This window comes from Humulus lupulus, chromosome 7 (assembly GCF_963169125.1).
Source record: "Humulus lupulus chromosome 7, drHumLupu1.1, whole genome shotgun sequence".
NCBI lineage: Eukaryota > Viridiplantae > Streptophyta > Magnoliopsida > Rosales > Cannabaceae > Humulus > Humulus lupulus.
The window spans coordinates 6,975,680-6,998,835 of NC_084799.1; the positions used below are offsets into that span (position 1 = coordinate 6,975,680).

Below are 23,156 nucleotides of genomic sequence, written 5' to 3' on the forward strand. Positions count from 1 at the left end.
AGAACAAAATTCTTGGGTATAATTGTGGTCGGGATTGTGACCCATGAGTATTTGTAAACATTTTTGCAATATTTCTATTTATAGTGAGTGAAAGATATGCAGCAACTCATCGTGAATGTAGTCATAATTTGGTGAACCACGTGAATTGTATGTCTTATTATTCCGCATATATCTTGCTTTCACTAATCTATTTACAAGAAAATTAAGTTGCTAATTTCTTAACTTTAATTATGGTGCACAGAAAAGTGGTTCAAATCCACATTTTATATTTAAGGATACAGCAATGCTTTTAGTTGGATGGAAAATTTTGAGTGACATTTTTCTTATACGAAACGAAAACAAGCTGTTTTTGTTGGTTTGTTGTCGCATTTGCTATGTACTGTTAAATACTGCATTATTTTTTTGTTGTTTCTATCAATTTTCATGGTCCATATATTGTTCCATAAAAGTTTTTGTTTATTTTTTTTTATTTAAGATGTTATAAAAAAGTTTAATATTTTTATTTATTGTGCTTTGCTGAGCTATAAGTAAACTTAGTTGTTGTTTTTTTAATTTTTTTTTATGATATGATTATTCCTGAAATTGAAGTCAACTAATTAGTTTATCTTGGTATGGGACAAACACCATTGTCATAATTTCAGCAATATACATTTAAGTTTATTTTTATGCAAACATAGTAAACACAAATATTCATTTTAGTTTTTATTTAGAATAAACACTTTTGTTTATACTATGCCGTTTAGTAAATTACTTAAGGATACAAATGCCCTGCATTTTTTTTATTATTATTATTGTTTTGTGCAAATTGGCCAATTCTTTTGTAAGGTTGTTTTGTTGAAATGAATTATTCCCTGTCACAATAATGCTCCAAATTGCGTTGACAAGAGTCGTTAAAGCTATTATTTTGATGTCAAAAAAGTCTAGCGTTTTTTATATGTAGTAGTTATACTTTTCTTGCCAAGGATTCTAGTTTTAATTGCATTTTAGTGATGGGAAAAAAATTGGGTTTCACAAAAGTAGATAATGTTTTATTTAAATTATTGTTAAAAAAATGTTTTATGTAAATTCCATAAATCTGAACTTGGAAATCAAAAAGAAAAAGGAGGGAATAGAAATGAAATTCTCTCACAATCATATATAGTTTAGTTTTTTAATAGCTAATTCTAACAGTAGAGACGAATTTTACATCAAATAATTATGTTCCACTTTTCCTCTGGCGACTAGCAAATCATTGTGGTACAATGTGCATTGCTCAAAGGATAGTTAGAAACTAAAAAAAATAAAAATTACAACAAATAACAAGTTAAAAGGAGTAATGTTCAAAGAAATAAAAAAAACAATACAAATAAGAAAATGTGCTCAAAAAGAATAAAGGCTTTTACCTGCTATAAAATCATCGACATAATTTGGTTGAATCTTTTCATGAACTGTTGCACTAACTTGATCCAAATTTATTAAAAAATTTACACTGGAAATGTTATAATACATTTTCTACGTACTACAAAAACGATGTCTTTGTCACTTTCAAAGTTATGGACATAATCTATTTTGGAATTGGAATTCTATATTCAATCTCAAATGAATCATCTTCTTCTTCTTTGTCATACCTCTTAGATTTCTTTATTTTATTACCATTAATAGCATAAGGTCGTACCATTTTAATTTTTCTGTTAAAAAGAATTAAAATAATAAAATTAAAAGAATAAATCTCTAAATAATAGTTTCACATGATAATGAAAAAACAAGTTGATAGTTTCTTAGTGAACAAGTCAAATATAAAATAAATAAATCAAATAAGTAAATATTTATTTGATAAGATTGTCACTGTAATCTCATAAAAAAGTAATGAATTAACAGATCCACCATTAAAAAAATAAATTATATATCATCAAACTAAACAAAAAAAAAATCTCACAAATAAAAAGCCAAATCAAGCAAAGAATTGATTACCTATTTCACTTTGCTCAAATCATCATAATAACTTTTAAAAAAAAAAACCCTATAGTCGCTCCTAGGATGATTTTAAATATTTAAAATTAATTAATATTTTTAATCGTAACTAAGAATCAATATTGGTCAGCATTATCATGATATATCAAGAATCCCAAAAGTTGTTTTATTTTATGTTGTAGATTTTTTTTTCTGTATATAAGATAAATATTAATTTATTGGAAAGAAAAATCATTTGGACAATTTATTACCAAGAGATGCCGATCCACGGTTGTTGTGAGACCCCCGACAGAGACGGTGGCCTGCGCAAGGTGCCGCTGAGGGAGAACGTGGTGGATTTTCGAAAACAAATGTTAATTAGAGTTCATTTTAGGTTATGAGATCATAATTTTTTTAGATATTTATAGAGTCAATAATGCAATAATGGAAACGATTTAATAATAATAATAAATTGAATTAAATTGACCAATTATCCATTCAAAAAAAAAATTGACCAAATATAATTATAAAATATCTTTTCCTTTTCATATTTTTAAGGAATGTTAGTTTTCATTTTACTTAATACTAGCTATAAAAAATATATCAGACAATATTGATATATTTCTTCAATACTTTCCTCACTTTCTCACCTCCACCATTCTTCTCTTCTACCAAAATAAACGTACACAACATATTGTTCATATACAAATAAGATAAATTTGATATATAGTAAATAATCTATGCTAGTTGTGTATATATATGTACTAAAATCCAAATAAGTTTACTATAATATTTAGGATAAAAGTGAGTGAAACATTTCCAACTATTTTGCCAACTTCCAAAGAATGTTCTCTCAAGGATAAATATAACACCAAATTGTGTTTAAGCCTTGATTGTTGAGATTGTTGAGGTGAAATTGGAATTCCATATTCATTCTCAAATGAACCATATTCTTCTTCTTCTTTTTCTATGTCTTAAGATGTCTTCATCTTATTATATCCTTGATAGCATAAGGTCGTACCATTGTAATTCTTCTCAGTTAATTTTTAATTTTTTTTTTATAAAAACTTAAGACATTACATATAACAATGCAAAATCTATAGTTTTCTCTGTTGATGCAAAATCTATATGTTTTTGTTTGACCTCTTTTAATAGTTTTTTAGTCAACAATCCAATTATAAACTAAATAAATAAAATTGGTAACTACCTAAACATTATTATCAATCGATTTAAATTACGATATTTACCTAATTAGAAAATAAATTAATCTCCTAATCTCATTATTCGAATCTAATGAAGAGAAAGCAACATAAAAATATTTATATATATATATATCATCAAACTAAAAACACTACAAATTACGTTCACTTTTTTTTACTTTGCAAAGAAAAAGCTCTGTAGTCTCTTCTAAACCCTAATGAATATTAGGTGGAAAAAAGAATAATTCTTCAAATTAAGAACAATATGAGAAGAATATAATTACGAAGATAAATGACAACATAATTATTGTTTTCTTTTGTTTATTTTGATCAATTACAAAATGCATGTGCCATCAAGAAGTGCAATATCCAAAGGTGATATTGCAAATGAGTTTACTACAGTGGTACCTTATATATACACACATGTAGCCTGTCATTTAGTGACCACCTTTTAATCATAACATAATTTTTTTAAACTAAATGTCATAAGTTAGAGCAAAAGATTTCTTGTAATTAAGAAATAATATTTAGTCAAAACTTATTTTACGTAGAGATAAAATTTGTTGGGCTAAAGAATTTTAGTGGTTAGTCATAATTTAGCAAATAAATAGGTATATAAATAAACATGCCTAACATATTATTTGGTCATATATATAGATAATGACCAAATCAGTTAAATCATTTAAATTTTATTTCTTGAATTATATTGAGGTGAATACAAATAAAAATATATATCAAGTTTATTCTTCCTATTTTTTGTCTTTCACACATAATAGATTTCTCTTTAACAGAATAGCTTTAATTTTCTTATAATTTAGAAAATCCAAATTAAGAAACTTATATGAAAAATGTATATTAGAAACACACTGACTTTTAAACAAAATTCTGAATCCGTGGTGGTTATAAATTTGTAACTAAGTGATAAATAATCCGTGCCGTATGTACTCGTATCGTATGAGTAGTTTTAGATCCAAATGTGTCCATTATTAAATTTGAAGCATGACCTAATTGGTTCTACTTTTCATTTACATTAGAAACAGTTATGTTGAGTTTCTTTTCTTGGTTGGTTTATAAGCTTGTTTTCTTACAAGAATTATTATACGTTTTTATAACAAATATTATAATAGTGGAAATTACATTTTAAATGGGTATTTTTAACAAAACTTCGCAAAAATATGGCTTATTTAAAAAAAAAAAAGTTATTTTATGGGTTTTTATGAATTTAATCACTTTTATGGATATTTTCCCCATATTTTTGTAACAAATCCTAATTATGCCATATTTTTATTACTAATAAGAGTTTATTAAAGTAGAAGGGTAGTTATGTAAATTGTTTTTTTATTTTATTTATTATTCATTAAAAAAATTTACATTTTCAATTTGTTACATTTTTTTATTTGTTTTATCCTTATTATGCCATATTTTATTTTATGTTTATTTTTTATTACTTTATACCAGAAAATTTTACTTTTTCAATTTTACTTTTACCTCATTCTCTCTGCTCTGTCCTCTCTCCTCTCCCGTCTCTGTGTGCGATTTCTTCCTCTGTTTGGCGGTTGTGGCAATTTTCTGGGTTGCCTATCTCAGCAACATCGGTAAACGAAGGACAAAGGCAAACAAATCTCTTCAAGTGCGGTGATCAGAGTCGAACGGTGATCTTAAGGTAGGCGATCAGTGGTATTTCTGCTGGCATACTAGTCCACACTCACACCACTCTTAGGTTGACGACATTCTCACTTTCTTAGCCTCAGGTATGTTGTTTCCATACTCCTCATTTTTTGTAGTGCATTTTTCTATCATATTTGAAAATTCAAGTTTGATCAAAGTCGGTTCATGTTTGAAGATTGGGTATTGCATTTTTAGTGTTTGCATGCTACATGTTTGATACAAGTTGACAGAGAATGTGAACTTTAACTGTTAATCAAAAGCTTTGTGTTTCTGTATGTTGTTTTTTGAACTAATGTAGTTACATTGAATTTATACACATATTTTTCATTGATTTAGAAGTTATATCGTGTATGTTGTTTCAATTTTTTTATTTTTATTTTGTGTAGAAATGGTTCAAAATGGAGGGGATGCTGGCCCTTCTATGTCCATTGATCAGGCTGGACCGTCAGTAAAATTGTGACGTTCTCCTCGAAGTTCTGGGGAAGGATTGAAGCCCTGTGGACCTGTGATTATCGATGAGACTAACAATCAGATATTTTAGTTTCTTATTTTCATGTTTCAATGTTGTTTTTTTTCTTCAGTAGGTTGTTTAGTTTTTTTATAGTTAACAAATTCTTATATTCTTAGTAACCGATTACTATATTTTTTTATTTATTGTGCTTTATTTATATCTTTTTTGGTTCTAGGTAACTGGTTACTTTGAGATTATTCATATTTTAACTGTGTTGTTTAATTGTTAAGGTAACCAGTTACTTTGATAAGTAATTGGTTCAATTTTTAGAGTGTCTGTTTTTAATGATGCTAAGTGATCATTTATTTATGATTTTTAAGTGTTCTTGTTTCTATATTTGATATGTTTTTGCTTTGTATAGGTTGCATGCTTTTTTCATGTGTTGTGTAATTTTATAGGTAACTGGTTACTTTTGGTATGTAATTGGTTTCTTTTGTGAGTTTTTGTTTATAATGATTGTTAGTAATCATTTTTAAGTTTGATTTTTAGGTGTTGTTGTTTTATAGTTTTTTTTTTTTTTGCCTTATATAAGTTGTAATGTAACTTGATAAGTCTACATGTAAGTGGTTACCCTACCAGTGTATGCATTTTCATGTGTTGTTTAATGTTCAAGGTAACTAGTTTTTTTTTTTTTTTTTTTTGCGATTGTCTAATTTTAATTCTGCTACATAATCATTTTAATTGTGATTTTTTAGTGTTCTTGTTTTAATTTTGATTTGTTTTTGTACTGTATATGTTGTAATGTAGCTGGTTAGCTTTTGTAGAGGTGGTTTCCTACAATTGATTAGATGGGCACCAGCAACCTGTCAAGAACAGAGAGAGAGACGAGAGTTCAATTGGGAGCACCGGTGGGGTGTCAGCCAAAGGGACTCCGACGCTCAAGTCAGTCGGGTTGTAATGAGAGCCAATAGAAAGTAATAAAATTACAATATAAATAATCGAAATAATGATGGATGGAAGAGTCGTAAAATGGTCAGAGTGACGGTGGCGATGACGGAGGAGCCGAGCGACTAGGTCAGGTCCAATCAGGCTGACTAACTAGTCTTGCTTGACTGGATCGCTCAGAAACAGAGTAGCCTTTGTTTCAATTAGAGAGTAAAGAAAGTCTTATTTATTGTCTGATGCCTTTTCTCAACCCCTGATGGTCTTATTTATTGTCCCCCTTTTCGTTCCGTCCTCCTCCGTCTTTCTAATTCGCTTGACTCGCTCCAAGTGGTTTCTTTCCAAAATATTCTCGGCGAATGTGGTGGGAGCCTTGACTGTTTCAAGGTCCCTAGCTGACTGAGCGTATCCGGGTTCAAGTTCGAGTATGGTTTTGGGCGTTTGGATGGCACATTGTATATGCGAGCTCATTTACATAGGTATGGGCCTTATTGGCTAATTAGGCTAGCTTATTGGGCTGAGTGATTGCTTGTTGGATTCTTTTTTATCGAGCAGACTGATTTTTCCCACTACAGTTTGTCCCTCACTCTTTGGTATAGAATTCATTCTTTATCAAAGAGTAAAAAATAAATTAATTCTATCGTGATTTATCCAACTTCCCCATGGTTAGAGAAAATTATTAGAGTTTGCCTTGACTCTATTTACCCCTTTCAGCAATTATTCACGGGGGTTCGAGGGCGCAACGCGGCCCCCGAAAGGTATACGTGGTTTAAATTGTTTCCCGGACCCATGTCCGAGTGTGTGGCCTTATGCGGCCACGTGATGTACATGTGGCCGAGTGTCCGATTGGTTGTGGATGCATGCAGGCCTCGCTGGCCGAGTGACACGCACTCGCGCGCAGCTGGATGTCCGAGCGGTCGAGAGGTTTGTTGATGCACGCAGCTGGCTGACCAGTTGTCCGAGTGGCCGAGGGGCCTACTGATGAGCGCGGGCCTAGTTGGCTGGTTATCCGAGTGGCCGAGGGGCCTACTGATGTGCGCGGGCCTAGTTGGCTGGTTGTCCTAGTTGCCGAGGGACCTGCTGATGCGCGCGGGCCTTGGCTGAGTGACATGCATTCGTGAGTTAGGTTGTCCGACTGTCCGGTCAAGATGTTTACTAGCCAGGTATATACACGGCCAGGTGGTGGATTGTCCGAATGCTTTGCAGACTAGAGTGCATATTGTTTGGTACGAACTGTGCGCATGAGGGGAGCCAGGTCCAATTGGAGCTCATAAATTTTATCAAGCTTTATATGATTTTGCGTGGGTTTATATTTTACTAAGTATGTCCAAACCCAAACCTGCTTTTTGGTAAATTTGTTTGTAGGTACACTATTTTCCCCATTGGATGGTCGACACTTGTCATCCATCCAAGGTCCCTTTGAGCCTATAAAAGTGAGCATTGTTTACAAGCTCTTCACATTTGGTGGAGCATTTGGTGGGGCTTGTCTTAAAGGCTTGGAGGAAAGCTCTCTAGAGGTTGGTTTCCTTTTCCTTTTCCTTTCTTTCTTTGAATATTCTTATGTCGTTCTTCGTGTTCTTGAAGTCGTTTTGTATGGGTTGTAGTTGTAACTTTAGTTTGATTAACTTTTTATTGCCGTTTGCATTTGATCTTTGTTGATAGTAGGAACATGTTTTTTTACTGTTTGCCATGTATTATGATAGTTTTGCCTTTGTGAGTACGTACTCTTAGGACGAGTGACCCTATGTCCGACCGACTAGATGGTTAGATGAGAACTAGTTGTCTGTCTGTCTTTCTGTCAGTCAATAACTTTTTTATCTATATTGTCTTGCTGTCTGGTAGGCCGGTAATGTTTATAATTACTTGTACGTCCACTCAAACTTAGATAGTGCATTTGTTCTAGGTGGTTTTTCGAGCATGTCATCCAGTAATCGAGGCAGTCTTGCTGGGTATTCTGGTAGGATGACCTGTTCATCTAGTGATGATGGTAGCTGCACCAATCCCAATATTCCTATTGGCGTGGTCGGCATTGGTGTGGATAGTGATGAGCCTATAGTTGGTGGTCTCTTTAGTCGCATGCTTCTGGGTTATAACCCGGAGTCAAAGATTACTTTAGAGGATTTGCCTCGGCTTCGTCGGGCTTATGATATACCTAGTTATGCTAGTCTGCATGCCCCGTCTGGTGGGAAGCGGGCTAATTGGAATTTACCTGGCTGAGTATGCATGTATGAGCTTCCTTTCAAGGAAGGGTTCAGATTTCCTCTTCCTAGGTTAGTGAAAGAAGTATGTGAGTATCATACTGTATCACCCAGTCAGCTGATGCCGAATGTCTGGCGTGCTCTAATGGCCATGGAAGTTTTTAGTGAGAAACATGGCATTGAGTTTACTGTCAAAGAGGCGTTACTTGCATACTCTTTGAAGGAGCATCATACGGACAAGGGTAGATACCAATTCTTGTCTCAGTCGAAGAGTTCCCTTATTGTAGATCTGAAAGATTGTGACAAACGTTGGAAGGATCGATACTTTTTTGTTTCTCATAATGTGTTGGGGTTGCCGGCTGATTGTAAGATTCCTCATGCATGATCTTCAGCCAGTGAGTGCTTGTGTGTGATGAAATTAGTAATTTCTTTAGGTAGTTTTTGCTGACATTCTTCTGACTGGTTGTTTTGTTTAATTTGTAGGCAGAGTGAACATCCCGTTTGCCTGGGTGTGTCGAGGAGCTCAAGGAAGGGTTGATCGGTTTGCTGAGTTTCGAGAAGAAGATCGTAGGTGGCAAGCGATCTTGTCTGAGGAGAATCTTCGTGGTAGCTCTTTGTGGAGTCAGGCTCCTCATCATCCTGAAGGTATTACCCTTCCTACGAGTCGTATTCAATCTCGCATTATACTTATCACACGAATTCTTGAGATTTTGGGGTATGAATCGTCTTTGCTGACTGAACTAACACCAGGCGAACGAAATTTTGCAGACCTTCTTATGGCTGGAGAAACGTTTCGTCTAAATCTGACAGGCTCTGGGGCTATGGAACGCCTACGAGCACGTAAGAAGCAGGCAATTGCATCTTCAAGTGTTGAGAAGGATGTTGTCAATGAAGTTCCTCTTCCTCCTCCTCTTCCTACTGCTGGAAAGACTCAAAAGAACAAGAAGAAGCAGACTTCTCCAACTGATTCGTCTGACTGGTTTGCTGAGAAGATAGAGCTTTCTTTTCCGTCATCTGCCTCAGCACATTCTGAGTTTGTTCCTCACCTTGAGGAGGTTAATAAGCTACTATGGCCTGAGGACAAAGACAGGTTTGATCAGCTTGGATCAAAGTCATCGCTTTCTGCTTCCATTTCCCACGTCTTTCAGGTTTGTCTGATTTGTCAATTTTATTTCATAATGATGGGTAGTCAGATTGCTTGATTGATTTATTGTTTTGTTATTGTTTTTCTTTATTATGTCAGGGTATGCAAGGCCTTATGTGGGCAAATGAGAAGATTCAATAACTGGAAAAACAAGTGAAAACATTGAACCGTCAGAATGTTGATCTGCGGTCTGAGGTCAATGGATTGAAGACTTGTAAAAAAGGCCTTGAGAAACTTAACGGGGATCTTAAGACCCAATTAGATGCCAAGGAGCTAGATGCTAGTCGACTACAACCTACTTTGGATACTTTGGCCAATGTTCGAACCAAGGTTGATATGTTAGAAGGTCGTTTGACTGATATTGCCTTAGAGGCCGAGATCCAGTGTCGTGGTCAGATGGCGATTGACTTTCGTGATGGGAAGACTGATTCCTAGAATGTAAGTCAGTTCATAGCCGACTATGAAGAACTGCAACAAATGAGGGTTGAAGAGGCTATTCAAGCTAACAATCTGGCTGTCTCCTTTGGAGACATGACTACAGGCGATCTTGGGCAGGAAGATTGATTTCTGATCCTTGCTTGATTTAGTATTTCTTTGTCGTAGAAGCCTTTTCTTTTTCTTATATGTTTTCTACGATTGCACAAACTTTTTATAAGTTATTGTTGTATGTTGTTGTAATTTCTTTCTAACAAGATTATGTCGGTAGTAGTTGGTCTAACCTGAATGGCAGGCTGGCAGTCTTGATGGTTATGAAACAATCTTGTATTTTGGCTCAAATTAATCTTGTATCCTACATATTTTTCTTTATATTAAAATGACTAGAAGTATTATCTTACTTTTCATATTAATCTTGTCTGGATGACTAACTGGGTGGCCGATTGTCTTGGCTAATCATATCATTCATCGTGGTATTCAGGCTGACTCTATCTTTGTCCCCAGTCTAAGTGTTATATACTTGGAATTTTAGACTTAGACTATTGGTTTTCTTTTTTGTGTTAACTCGGGCGTTTGTCCTCGAATAAATTATGGTCAGGCTAGTTCACTTTCTTGACTAACTTGCTGGACGACCAATCTTAGGTAAAAAGAAAACATTGGACGTAATTTTGGGGCTGCACTCCATAGATCTGCCTACATACCCTTGTCAGGGATCAAGCCCAAATGTAGTTCTGACATATCATGCATGATAGTGTCAGTATGTTGCTTGAATGGAGATCCCGTGAGATCAATGATGAAAGAAAATGAAAAAAGACTGGGTTGAGTTAAAAGTGATACTGTTTTAAGTGGACAACGTTCCAGCTGTTGTTGATTTCACGTCCATCTTTAGTTTGTAGCTTGTATGCTCCATGTCCGACTACCTTTGTGATCAGGTAGGGACCTTCCCATGTCGGGGCGAGCTTACCTGCTCCCACTTCTTTAGTGTTCTGGAAGACTCTTCGTAGAACCCAATCTCCTACTTTGAATGTCCGAGTGCGGATGTTCTTGTTGTAATGTCTGGCTATGCTTTGTTGATAGGCCGAGACTCTTAAGAGTGTTTTGTCCCTTCTTTCGTCGATGGTGTCGAGTTCATGGCACATGTTTTCCCAATTTGCTTCGTCTGTCGTCTGTCATATCTGGCTGTCGGAACTTCGCTCTCAGTAGGGATGACTGCCTCCATCCCGTAGGCTAATGAGAATGGTATCTCCCCTGTCGCAATCCTGGTTGTGGTTCGATAGGACCATAGGACTCCCGGCAACTCGTCAACCCATCTTCCCTTAGCTTTTTCAAGGCACTTCTTAATGTTGTTCATGATGGTCTTGTTGGATGACTCTGCTTGTCCATTTGCTTAAGGATACCTTGGTGTGGAGAAGCTGAGCTTGATGTTCCAGAATTTGCAGAAGTCTTGGAAGTCAAAACTGATGAATTGAGAGCCGTTGTCCGTGACGATTTCTTTTGGTACTCCATACCTACAGATCACATTCTTCCAAATGAAACCCTTTACTTCTTTGTCTCGGACTTGGTGGAATGAGTCTGCTTCGATCCACTTGCTGAAGTAGTCGGTCACTGCAAGCATGTACATCTTCTGTCCTGGTGCGGTTGGAAGCTTGCCTACTATATCCATCCCCCATTTCATGAATGGCCAAGGGGCTGTGATTGAGATTAGACGCTCCAGAGGTTGGTAGGATATTTGAGCGAACCGTTGGCATTTGTCGCATCGTCTTGCATAGTCAGACAAATCAGCTCGCATAGTTGGCTAGTAGTAGCCTTGTGTTAGGGCACGGTGCACTAAGCTTCGCCCTCCAGAGTGGTTGCCGCACTCTCCTTCATGCAACTCAGCCAATACGTATTTGGCCTCTGCAGGGTTAATGCATTTCAAATATGGACCAGAAAAGGAACGTTTATAGAGCTTACCTCGTATAATAGTGAAGCGGGCTGACTGAGCCTTGACCCGACGTGCTTTGTTCTTTTCTTGGGGAAGAATGTCCAGTTCCAAGTACTCGACTATTGGAGTCATCCATGTCCGGTTGTTGGAGATGTCACTAACTTACTCTTCTTCATCTTTCCAGACAGCTGACCATTGGAGATATACCACAGGTATTGTCTTGGGGTCGGTTGTCTGGATGGAGGATCCAAGGTTTGCTAATGCATCTGCATGACTGTTCTCCCCTCTTGGTACTTGGTTGATAGTGAACTCGTCGAAGACTGACTGCAACTCTTTAGTCTTGTTGAGGTAGGCTATCATTTTGTTATCCCGGGCCTGATAGCTACCTTGCATTTGGTTGACTACCAATTGAGAATCACTGAAGACCACGATCTTTTTTACTCCCATGTCTTTGGCTAGTCCGAGTCCAGCTATCATTGCTTCGTATTCAGCTTCCTTGTTGGTAGCTTTGAACCCGCATCGGACTGCTTGTTCGATTACGTCACCTTGGGGTGAAGTCAGGATGAGTCCGAGTCCACCTCCTCTGGTGTTACTTGAGCCGTCTACTTGCAACTTCCATATTCCGACTGACTGTCCCTCGGTCAGACAACAAAGTTCTTTTTCTGCCTGCACATGCATGTTAGGTGTAAAATCTGCAATGAAGTCAGCTAATACCTGAGATTTGAGGGAAGTTCGTGGCTTGTATGTTACTTCGTACTCGCTGAGCTCTACCGCCCACTTGGTCAGTCTGCCTGACAGTTCTGGTTTATGGAGAATTGTTTTGAGTGGAAAGGTGGTCAAGACCGTTATTGGATGGCACTGGAAGTATGGGCGTAGCTTCCTTGCTGCGTGGATGAGTGCTAGTGCAAGCTTCTCCAGCTGGCTATATCGGGTTTCTGCATTAAGCAAAGCTTTGCTTACATAGTAGACTGGAGACTGCCTGCCTTCCTCTTCCCGGACTAGGACTGCGCTAACTGCCGTCTCAGAAACTGCTAGATAGATGAATAATGTCTCATTGTCTTTTGGCTTTGAGAGGAGAGGCAGGCTGGTCAGGTACTGTTTTAGCTGGCCCAGTGCCTCTTCACATTCAACTGTCCACTCGAAGGTTTTTGATTTCCTTAGTGTGTTGAAGAAGAGGTGACATCGTTCTGAAGACTTTGAGATGAATCGGCTGAGTGCTGCTATGCGTCCAGTTAATTTCTGTACGTCTTTTATGCACGTTGGGGAAGGAATCATTTGGATTGACTTTATCTGTGCTGGGTTTGCCTCGATTCCCCTTTGGGTTACTAGGTACCCAAGGAACTTTCCTGCAGTCACACCAAAAGAACATTTAGTAGGATTCAGTTTCATATTATATTTCCTAAGAATGTCAAAAGATTGTTTTAAATGGCTGATATGGTCCTTTGCAATGAGGGATTTGACGAGCATGTTGTCAATGTAGACTTCCATCGTCTTCCCTAGCAAGCCGATAAATATCTTGTTGACTAGTCTCTGATATGTTGCTCCTGCGTTCTTCAATCCGAATGGCATGTCCTTGTAGCAGAATATGCCTAAGTTGGTCATGAAGGCTGTCTTTTCCTGGTTGTCTAGATGCATCAGGATCTGGTTGTATCCTGAGTATGCGTCCATGAAGCTTAGGAGTTCATGACCGGCTGTGGCGTCTACTAGCTTGTCTATGTGTGGTAATGGGAATGAGTCTTTTGGACATGCCTTGTTGAGGTCTGTGAAGTCAATGCAAACTCGCCATTTGCCATTCTTTTTTTTTACGATGACTACGTTAGCCAACCAGTCGGGATAATGCACCTCCCTCATGAACCCATTATCAATAAGCTTTTGAACTTCTTCGTTAATGGCTTTGTTCCTTTCAGGGGAAAAATTTCTTCTTTTTTGCTTCCTTGGTGGGTAGTCTGGATCAACCTGCAATTTATGGACATTTACTTCGGGGTCAATTCCAGTCATGTCCGCATGGGACCAAGCAAAACAATCATAATGGGCAGATAAAAAATCAATGAGTTTAGTTCTGATGTTAGGGTCCAATCGTGATCTGATTTGGACTTTGTGATCTGGATAGTTCGGATGTATATGGACTTCGTCCAACTCCTCCATGTCTGGTTGGTTCATCTGGGAGTCAGTCAGTCTGTCTTCCTGTAATTGCTATAACTGAGCAGGTTTGGCCTTCATGGTAGTCTGGTAACATGCTCTCGAATCTTTCTGTTGGCCTTTAATTTCTTTTACTCCCCACTTAGTTAAGAACCTTAGGACTTGGTGGTATGTTGAAGGGACTGCCTCCATTTCATGTATCCATGGTCGACCCAGTATCACGTTGTAAGCAGACGGAGAGTCTACTACCAGGAATCTTGTGCATAGATTGACTCCTTCGGCATAAACAGGTAGCTCGATCTCTCCTAGTGTGTTCTTTTGTTCTCCACTGAAACCGATGAGGATTGTAGTCTTCTTTATAATCTTTGATTCATCTATCCCCATTTCCCTGAGAGCACTTAAAAATAAAATGTTAGTTGAACTACCATTATCAATAAGTATACGTTTAGTAAGACAATTAGCAATGTAAAGTGCAATGACAAGAGCATCATGATGTGGGTTGAGGAGTCTGGTTGACTCTGTTGTTGAGAAACTGATAGTTTGAGCTGGTAGGTTGATGGTATTCTTCTCTGTCTCGCTGGACTCTCCTTTGATCCAGTTGGTCTGCCTGGCATGTCTTTTGGCTGCTGAATGGGTGACTTCACTTCTTGACTGTTTCAAGGTCCCTAGCTGACTGAGCGTATCCGGGTTCATGTTCGGGTACGGTTTTGGGCGTTTGGATGGTACATTGTATATGCGAGCCCATTTACATGGGTATGGGCCTTATTGGCTAATTAGGCTAGCTTATTGGGCTGAATGATTGCTTGTTGGATTCTTTTTTATCGAGCAGACTGATTTTGCCCACTACAGCTTTTAAAGTAACTGGTTTCCTTAGATGTGTATGGTTTGTTAATGTTGTAGTTATTATTTATTTTAATTTTCCTTTTTGTGTTAAATTTGTTATATTTTATTCAGGTTGTGCATTATATGATCAAACCAGAGTTTCGGTTTAGAAGTAAGTTTCAGCAATGGAATAACACAAGAGGTTATAGCTGATTTGAAAAAAGTATTCATGAAGAAGCAGAATGCTATGTTTAGAAGAACTCTTTTTGGTCATTTTTTTGAATTTGCCAAAAACTGCATAACAAGCACAGTTTGTACATAGTATTTTGATGAGGGAAGTTCATCAGGAAAAAGAAGAATTTGAGTGTTGGTTTAAGCTTGGTGATAAGGTAATGAGGTTTTCTATTAGTGAGTTTGGATTAATTACTGGGTCAGATTGTTCTGGTAGTGTTGATTTAAGTATGTTTCCTGATGGTAAAAAATGTCTTAGGAAAGAATTTTTCCCTTGTGTTAAAGTGAATGACAAAGTTAGCAAAAATGAAGTTAGTAATCTTTTTAATTCATATAATTTTAATGCCATGGATGATGACCTTGTTGTGAAGTTGGGGATTGTTCACTTTTTGGCTGGTTTTTTGTTTGGGACCTAGAATGAGACAAGGGTAGACAACAAGTTTTTTGGTATGGTTGATTGTGAGCTTTCCATGTTGAAAAAGTTTGCATGGAAAAAAACTAGGTGTTATATGCGCTCAACTTTAAAAGAGAGGAATGCTCTTTATATGAAGATTCCTAGAAAAGCAGATGGGTCTCTTGATAATTGGAGTTATAAGTATTTTGGTTTTCCTCTTGCATTTCTTATATGAATTTACGAGACATTTCCAATTTGGTCATCGTTTTTATGTCGAAGGATTGGTTCTTCATTTCCAAGGATATTGAATTGGCATAGCAAGGATAGTGTGAGTTATCAAGAAGTTCTTGAGAAAGTCTTTTTAGATGAGAAGGTAATATTTTCCCTCTTTTGTTTTGTGTTGTATTTTTGTATCTATTATATTTGTTTTATATTTGTAAGTAATTGGTTACTTGTCATTTTGATAGTTTTTTTTAATTTCATATTTAATTATTGAAGCTTTTTGTTGCTAGTTATGTTCGTTTTATTTGATTCTCTTTTTTTTTTTTTAATTTAATGCAGTGTGATGTCAATATTGTCGTTCCTGATGCGAATGAAAAGAAATTGGGTATTTTGAAAAATTTATCATTTGAAAGTGTAATCTGCCCAACACCACCACCTATAGATTAGGATATTCCACTATCGAAGATGCCTTTATTAAGGCCTGGACTTTTTCTGCCAAAGAAGCATTTGGAGTTTATTTTTGTTTTTTTTTTCATCTTTTATTTTTTTAAAACACTTTGTATATGTGATTATGTTTTAATGTTTTTGTCTTCTTGTTTAATTATATGTAGGATCATTATAACAAGGGGTTCCAAGATCAAATCAAAGAGTTACATGTAAAGTTGACTCAAGTCCAAGCTTCCCAAAAGTTGATTATTGGTGAAGTTGGTTCTTTGAAGAAAAGTTTTGAAGCTGATTTTGCTACAGCGATTGGTTTGCTTGTAAACATTAAGTCTGATGTGTCTGTCAAAACTGATGGTGGAGATTTAGATTCTCAAAATCAAATGGACTTTGAGCATGTTTCTTAGGTAACCAGTTTCTTGTGTAATTGTCTTTTTGTATAATATTTGTTGTCTATCTTGTTTAAATATGTTATTACGTTCTTTAGGATTATTTTGATGATGTTTGTGTGGGAGGGTACCAAGATGTTGAAGTTGGTGAAAAGTTGGGGGCTAATTTGAAGCATTCTGTGAAGATTGCTTCAGATTTTGTTACTCTTGTTAAGGTATATTTTTTTAATCATATATTGTTTTAGGAAGTAGTTTGTTTTTTTTATATTTGTTATAAATTATATGTTTTTTCTCTTTTGTTTTTGCAGAGTCAATCTAAAGAAGCCTAATTTCTATGATCGACTCCTTCAACTCCTACATTTCATGTGTCAAATGAAATGTGGAAGGTTATAAATGAGTCTGCTGAGAGACCATTAAAAGATAGCAGTTATGTGGAGGATAAAAGTAATTGGTCGATTGTTGTTTATGATTCTTTAAGGGTAGCTGATCTTGTGGCTATTTTGCCTAAGAAAAGAAAGGCGAAGTCGAGTGCTGTGGTCAAGTCTCATTTCATGACAAAGTTTGGGTCTTCTCAAGATGAAGGTAAACAGAAAAGAAAGAAGACTGTATTGGATAATATATGTCCTTTTTCTAATGATCTTGGTCATAATCACACTGAAGAACAAGCTTCTGAGTTTCATAGTTGGATTGAAACTAAAGTCAAGCACAATAGCAAGTATGTACAATTTATTTTTTAATTTTGGCTTTGTTGAAATTATTTGGTTTTTTTGTTTTTTAGGTTTAAGAAATTTGATGATAACAAGGTTGAACCATCGATCGATTTCACTTTCATTTTTATTGATGAGAAGACTTCGTTCTACCGTTTGTATTATCATGGGCAGTTTGTTGATTTATCTATGAGTTTCTTTCTTTTTATGTTGTGTTTATCATTTTTCAATTTTAAAAAAAAAAAATTACATTAATATAATGTTGTGATGGGGTAACTAGTTCCTACAGTCATTTTTTGTGTTTCAATGATATGTGTAACTGGTTACCCAAATGTATATTGTAGTAGTTTAGATGGGGTAACTAGTTACCACAGTCATTTTTTGTGTTGCAATGCTATGTGTAACTGGTTACCTAGATGTATATTTTTTATGTTTAGTTGATGGTAACTTGTTACCCAAACTTTATACTTTACTGTGTAGCAAATGGGAACTGGTTACCTTTTTTTTTTTTTTTCAAATATGTTATGTTGTAAGTGGTAACAGGTTTCTTCATAGTGGTCTTATAAACATTTATTTTTTAAAATGCAACATATTGATGTCATGATGCATTATTTGAGGAGAAATGTTAAGTTGTCCAAAGGTTTGAATGGGAGAGTCTCTATTACTGATAGTTGTTTTGGCCAAAATATTGTGTTCATGTATGAGAAGTTTAAGAAATCAGGCAGTGGTACATTTAACATTGATGACCGTTGTGTTCCTTTGAAGATTATGATGAACGAGTCATTGTTTTGCAGCACTCACTGGAATCTACTTGATCGTGTTCTCATGCCTGTTAATGTGAATGATCTCGCTCATTGGCTTTTGCTACATTTTGACATAAAGAGGAGTTTGCTCATTGTTTATGATTCTATGTCAGGGGCAAGGCATGAAAATTTGAGTTTACCTGTAATTGAAGCATTTGCTGTAATACTTCCTCTTTTATTGGAAAATATTGGTTTTTTATGATCATCATGATATATTGATCATAGTCCTTATGATGTCGCTGAGTGTCACGCCCCGGTTACCCCGAGACCGCGACGGTGAACCATAAATTTAACTCGTTACCCGAGTCCTTTAGTTAAAAACATGCTTCTGAGTGTCATTAATAGGTTAAGGTGTAAAACCAATTAAAAATGAAAGGATATATTTTATTAAAAACTGTTCATGGGCCCACCAGAACATTTACAAGTTATTTACAACTCAAAATGGTCATTACTATTTGAAATTTACAACCCGCCGACCAAAGCGGCAAAAATTAGGGTAAACCCCCTAGTTCCTCTGAGAACTCCTTGGCCGTGGTGGTCAAGCGGCCGCATATGTACACAACGCCACCTAATCTCTCCACTCAAGGCTGGGTGAGCTATTCTTTTCCTTTACCTGCACCACATAGCACCCATGAGCCAAAGCCCAGCAGGAAAACACAATAATGCATGTAAATAATATCAGATGATGATCATTACAATCACACAGAGCTTATAGCTCTGAACAGATGAGTGATTTAACACTTGGAAGTTCTGATAATCATATTGAGGCTTATAGCCTAAATCAAATGAATGACTGATGAGTAAGTCACTAGCCATGCTCAGTATAGGTGACTAATGAGCCACGCTCTGGATAGGTGACTAATGAGTCACAGTCTGTATAGGTGACCAATGAGTCACACTCTTTATAGGTGACTAATGAGTCACACTCTTTATAGGCTAATGAGTCACGATCTGTATAGGTGACTAATGAGATACGCTCTGTATAGGTGACTAATGAGTCACGCTCTGTATAGGTGACTAATGAGTCACACTCTTGTATATGTGACTAATGAGTCACGCTCTTTATAGGTGACTAATGAGTCACGCTCTGGAGGTCCCATACCCTCCTAGACATGTGACGTGTAGGTCACCTTAGCCTTTCTGGCTCTGGCTCTAAATAACTGGCCCTTAGATTAGATAAGCGCTTTTAGTTTTCATCGAACTTGAGGTCGGTCCGACATTAATGCTCATTTGATTCATTCAATGCAGATGTCGATTAGATCTAATTTTTGTAGGCTTGCATTAAACATGTTAAAACCATCCTTGACTTATGAGTCAATGCCATGTGACCAGTGCTCAGTACTACTGCCGAACTTGACTAATGAGTCACAGCTTCACAGTTAATACTGACACCATTGCCAATCCCTGACTAATGAGCCAGTGCCATTTACAGATGAGCAAGTATGCTAAGCATTTAATATGCAATCAAGGTCCACATTTAAACAGTTAACATGCCTTATGAATAACCATGCATGTCACATATGGGGTGCAGTTTTCTTACCTCTAGTTCGAGCGAGAAATCACAATTGAACGACCCTTGAGAATGATCGATCCTTTAGCGGTCACCTAGTCATAACCAAATACAATCTCCAATTAATGACAATCAACAAAGATAGGGTCTTGATCTAAACCCCACTCTCGGGACCTCGAAATGTACCCACACGGTGAGTAGATTCGATCCAGGCCTTAAGGATTGAAACCCCGAGCCAAAAACCCTTAAAAACACTCAAAACGGGATTCTGGAGAAATAGAGTAGCGCTACAGCGCTGCTCAATAGCGCCCCAGTGCTATACTCAGAACCCCAAACCGCCCAAACAAATCTTGTGTAGCGCTATAGCGCCCTCTGATGGGCGCTGTAGCGCTACCCACAGACAGATCCTCCCCTGAAACCTCCTTCTTCGACTCCTTTAATTCCAACCTGTTTCCAATACTTCCAAACCCCATTTTTGATGCCAAATGAACCCAAAAACCATCATCACATGTCCTAGGGATCACAACCCCAAGAACCCTAGCCAAAACTCCCATCAATTCCCAACTTTCCTACTCAAAAACCAGCTGAAACTCAACTAAGAAAACAGAGCAAAAGCAAGAGTTCTAATGGCTAAAAACTCACCTCAATCTCAGCAACACACCCTCTTCAGTGGTGGAGCATAACCCTAGCTTATCCCAGCTTGGTTCCTTGGCTTGATTCCTCCAAAATAGCTTGAAAATTCAAGGAGAAATGGAGGAGAAAACCATCAGGAGAGAAGAGGAAATGGGACTCTGTTTTTGGTTTCTTCCACAGCCATCTAATGGATGATATAAATCATAAGGTGAAATGACCTTAATGCCCCTAGGTCATTTAAGGTTTTCTAAAGACTCCCAAGGGAAAAATTGACCTTTCGCACCTATCTCGTTAATCTTAATTAACACCCTCCAATTTCCGTTATTCTCAATATTCTCAAACACCAATAATTTATATCTCGTTACCCTTTAATTCCCGGCAACGCTCTAATCATTAAAATCACCCTAAGACTCACCCCGAGCCCCGAAATTAATCGTGTTATGACTAAACTACTAATTTTCACTCAATATCGTCTCATGCCGAATGGCTCGAACAAATCCACATTATGATGTGGCCTTATCAATTAATCACAAACATGCACCAAAATACACAATTATGCCCTCAACGGGCCAAATTACCAAAATACCCTTACCATGAAATGTGGACCCATATGCATGCATTTATCATCATATTATAATATAATTCACATAAGCATGCATATAATCAATTAATAACATAATAAATCAATTATGACCCTCCCAGCCTCCTAATCAAGGTTCTAAACCTTATTAGGAAATTTGGGGCATTACAAATATTGATGCAAACCTAAAACAAAAATTAACATTGTAAGCCCTGATTTTCCCACGGGCTGATTAGCAGGCCGAGCTTCGGACTAATCATGGTCAGTCCATAAACATCCCCCAGGTCGGAGCTCCTGTCTTGAGGTCGTACCCCCCTTAGCTCGAGGAATCCTCAAGGACTCGCCAAGACTCCCAAGACTGGAGCAAGGAATCGGAAGGCCGAAGGTCGGGTCAGATGCACAGCTCGTGGTACGAGCTAGATATGGAGGCCATGACCCCTTGTAAAGTCAACACACGCAAGATAAACGTGCATATATCTGACATCACGTGTCCAATATCTCCCTGACTTCTCGGACACGCTGCAGGAACGTGTGTGTTCAGACACCCACGGCTGGGTTGGGCCGTGCGGCCCATTATCTCCTTATCTATCGATTTGACCATACTTATGTGTCAGGTTTAGGAATTAATCATGAATGTCACAGAGTTGATATGACAAATAAGAAGGTCACGGGGTGACCTCCTTACCAACTTCCAGGTGCCTTCTCCTATAAATATGGAGACCCTGGGAGTTGATAAGGGTTGGAAAAAATAGTCTCTGGAGAGATATACTTTGTAACCAAATACCGAGAATATATCAATAATATTGACTAGTGGAGTAGAAGGATTTTAACCTTTGAACCACTCAAAAACGTGTCTTGAGTCACCTATTTCATTCACTAAGATCTTACATCTGTTACGGTTCTACATTCGGCACTAATCCCTTCCTCTCTTTCTCTTAATTACCTGTTGGCGAAGAACCGCGTCAACAAACATGTACAACAAATAATTAGCTAAATTGGTAATATATATATGAGGGTACTTATAATAGTTACTACCATAATTATTTTAATATTAACCATTAGATTAAGATCCATATTTATAGTTAATTAATATTTCTAAAAATAAATTTTGATTTTTTTTAATTTATTGAAAGACTACCTAATTACATGACGGTCACATATTTATCAAATTAAATAATTAAAAAAATCATATTTAAGCATTATATATGAAAATTTGAATTTATTGTGAAAACAAATATTAACTTATTGGTGACTTGCTATACCAAGTCACTATGTTGACACATCATCATCTTCATCATCATCATCATAATTATGAGTACTCATCATCATAATTATGAGTACTCATATATGAGTATAGTAAATTGAGAAGTCTTCGCTATATATTAGACAACTTTTAAATAAATGTGGCATTTAGCATATTAACATAAAATACTAAAATTTATAGTAAAAATCAAACCATTCAGTAATAATATTTTATATTACAGAGAATATCACATATTTCATAATACAATATTAATTAATGCTCAGTAATATAGTGAGAATATATTAATTGTTAGTGGTAATTAAAAAAAAATAAGTACACTTGATCATCACATATATAGGGGTATTGAAGACTGCCTTTGCAGAATCAATTGGAAATATATATGTGTAATGTTCATAGAGTAATGATATATGCACTCAAAATATATACCTAATGTAATATTTGGGTGCATATTTTGGGTGCACATATCATTACTCAATGTTCATATTAATTAAATGAATGTAATGTTTGATATAAGAAAAATAATGATGAATCAAAAATAAAAACATGGTCTCTTGAAATTAAAAATAAAGAAACTCTATATCAACCCATCCAAGAGCAAAGGACCCAAAATAAATATATCGACAAAATAATGGAAAGGCAAGGAGAGGTAGACAGTAGTTATTAGGATGAAAGCCTTGAAATCTTAAATTTCTACAGAAACATAAAATCAAAGTGCAAAGAAGAACCCAATCTAAACAACTAACAAAGTAAAAGAGAACATACCACTGAAGAGGGATGAGAGGGATATATATGACAGAGCTTGCGTGTGTAGTTGTGGAGCTTTGGAGAGGAGAGGGTGAAAGAGAAGTGACGAGGAGAACAATGAGAGTTAATTAGGGTTAGGGTTTGATTATTATTGTTATATATTTTTTAAATATATAAATTTCAACAAAAGTATAAAAACATTAAATTATAATAAAATTTTTCTATTTATGAGTTTATTTGGGCTTTTTACCATGTCGTGTCTTTGGGCTCATCTATTCGTGCTTTCGTGTCGTGCCTCCAGACTCCGGCCTTGTTCATATTTGGATAATTTATTATCAGAGAGAAGCAGATTCATTGCACAAGGTGCCACCAAGGGAGAAAGTGGAT

At 36.3% G+C, this 23,156-nt stretch overlaps 2 protein-coding genes across 2 annotated transcripts; one reads left to right on the top strand and one right to left on the bottom strand.

Annotated features, from left to right (window-relative positions):
• Positions 1-9,143: 9,143 nt before the first annotated feature.
• LOC133789394 (uncharacterized) lies at positions 9,144-10,142 on the top strand. Its single transcript, XM_062227238.1, has 2 exons — positions 9,144-9,535; positions 9,631-10,142. The coding sequence occupies exons 1-2, from the start codon at positions 9,164-9,166 to the stop codon at positions 9,670-9,672; spliced, it is 414 nt and encodes a 137-aa protein (XP_062083222.1). The 5' UTR covers positions 9,144-9,163; the 3' UTR covers positions 9,673-10,142.
• Positions 10,143-14,083: 3,941 nt separating this feature from the next.
• On the bottom strand, positions 14,084-14,722 carry LOC133791298 (uncharacterized). Its single transcript, XM_062229225.1, has one exon. It carries the CDS (start codon positions 14,720-14,722, stop codon positions 14,084-14,086), a length of 639 nt encoding a protein of 212 aa, XP_062085209.1.
• Between the last annotated feature and the right edge of the window lie 8,434 nt (positions 14,723-23,156).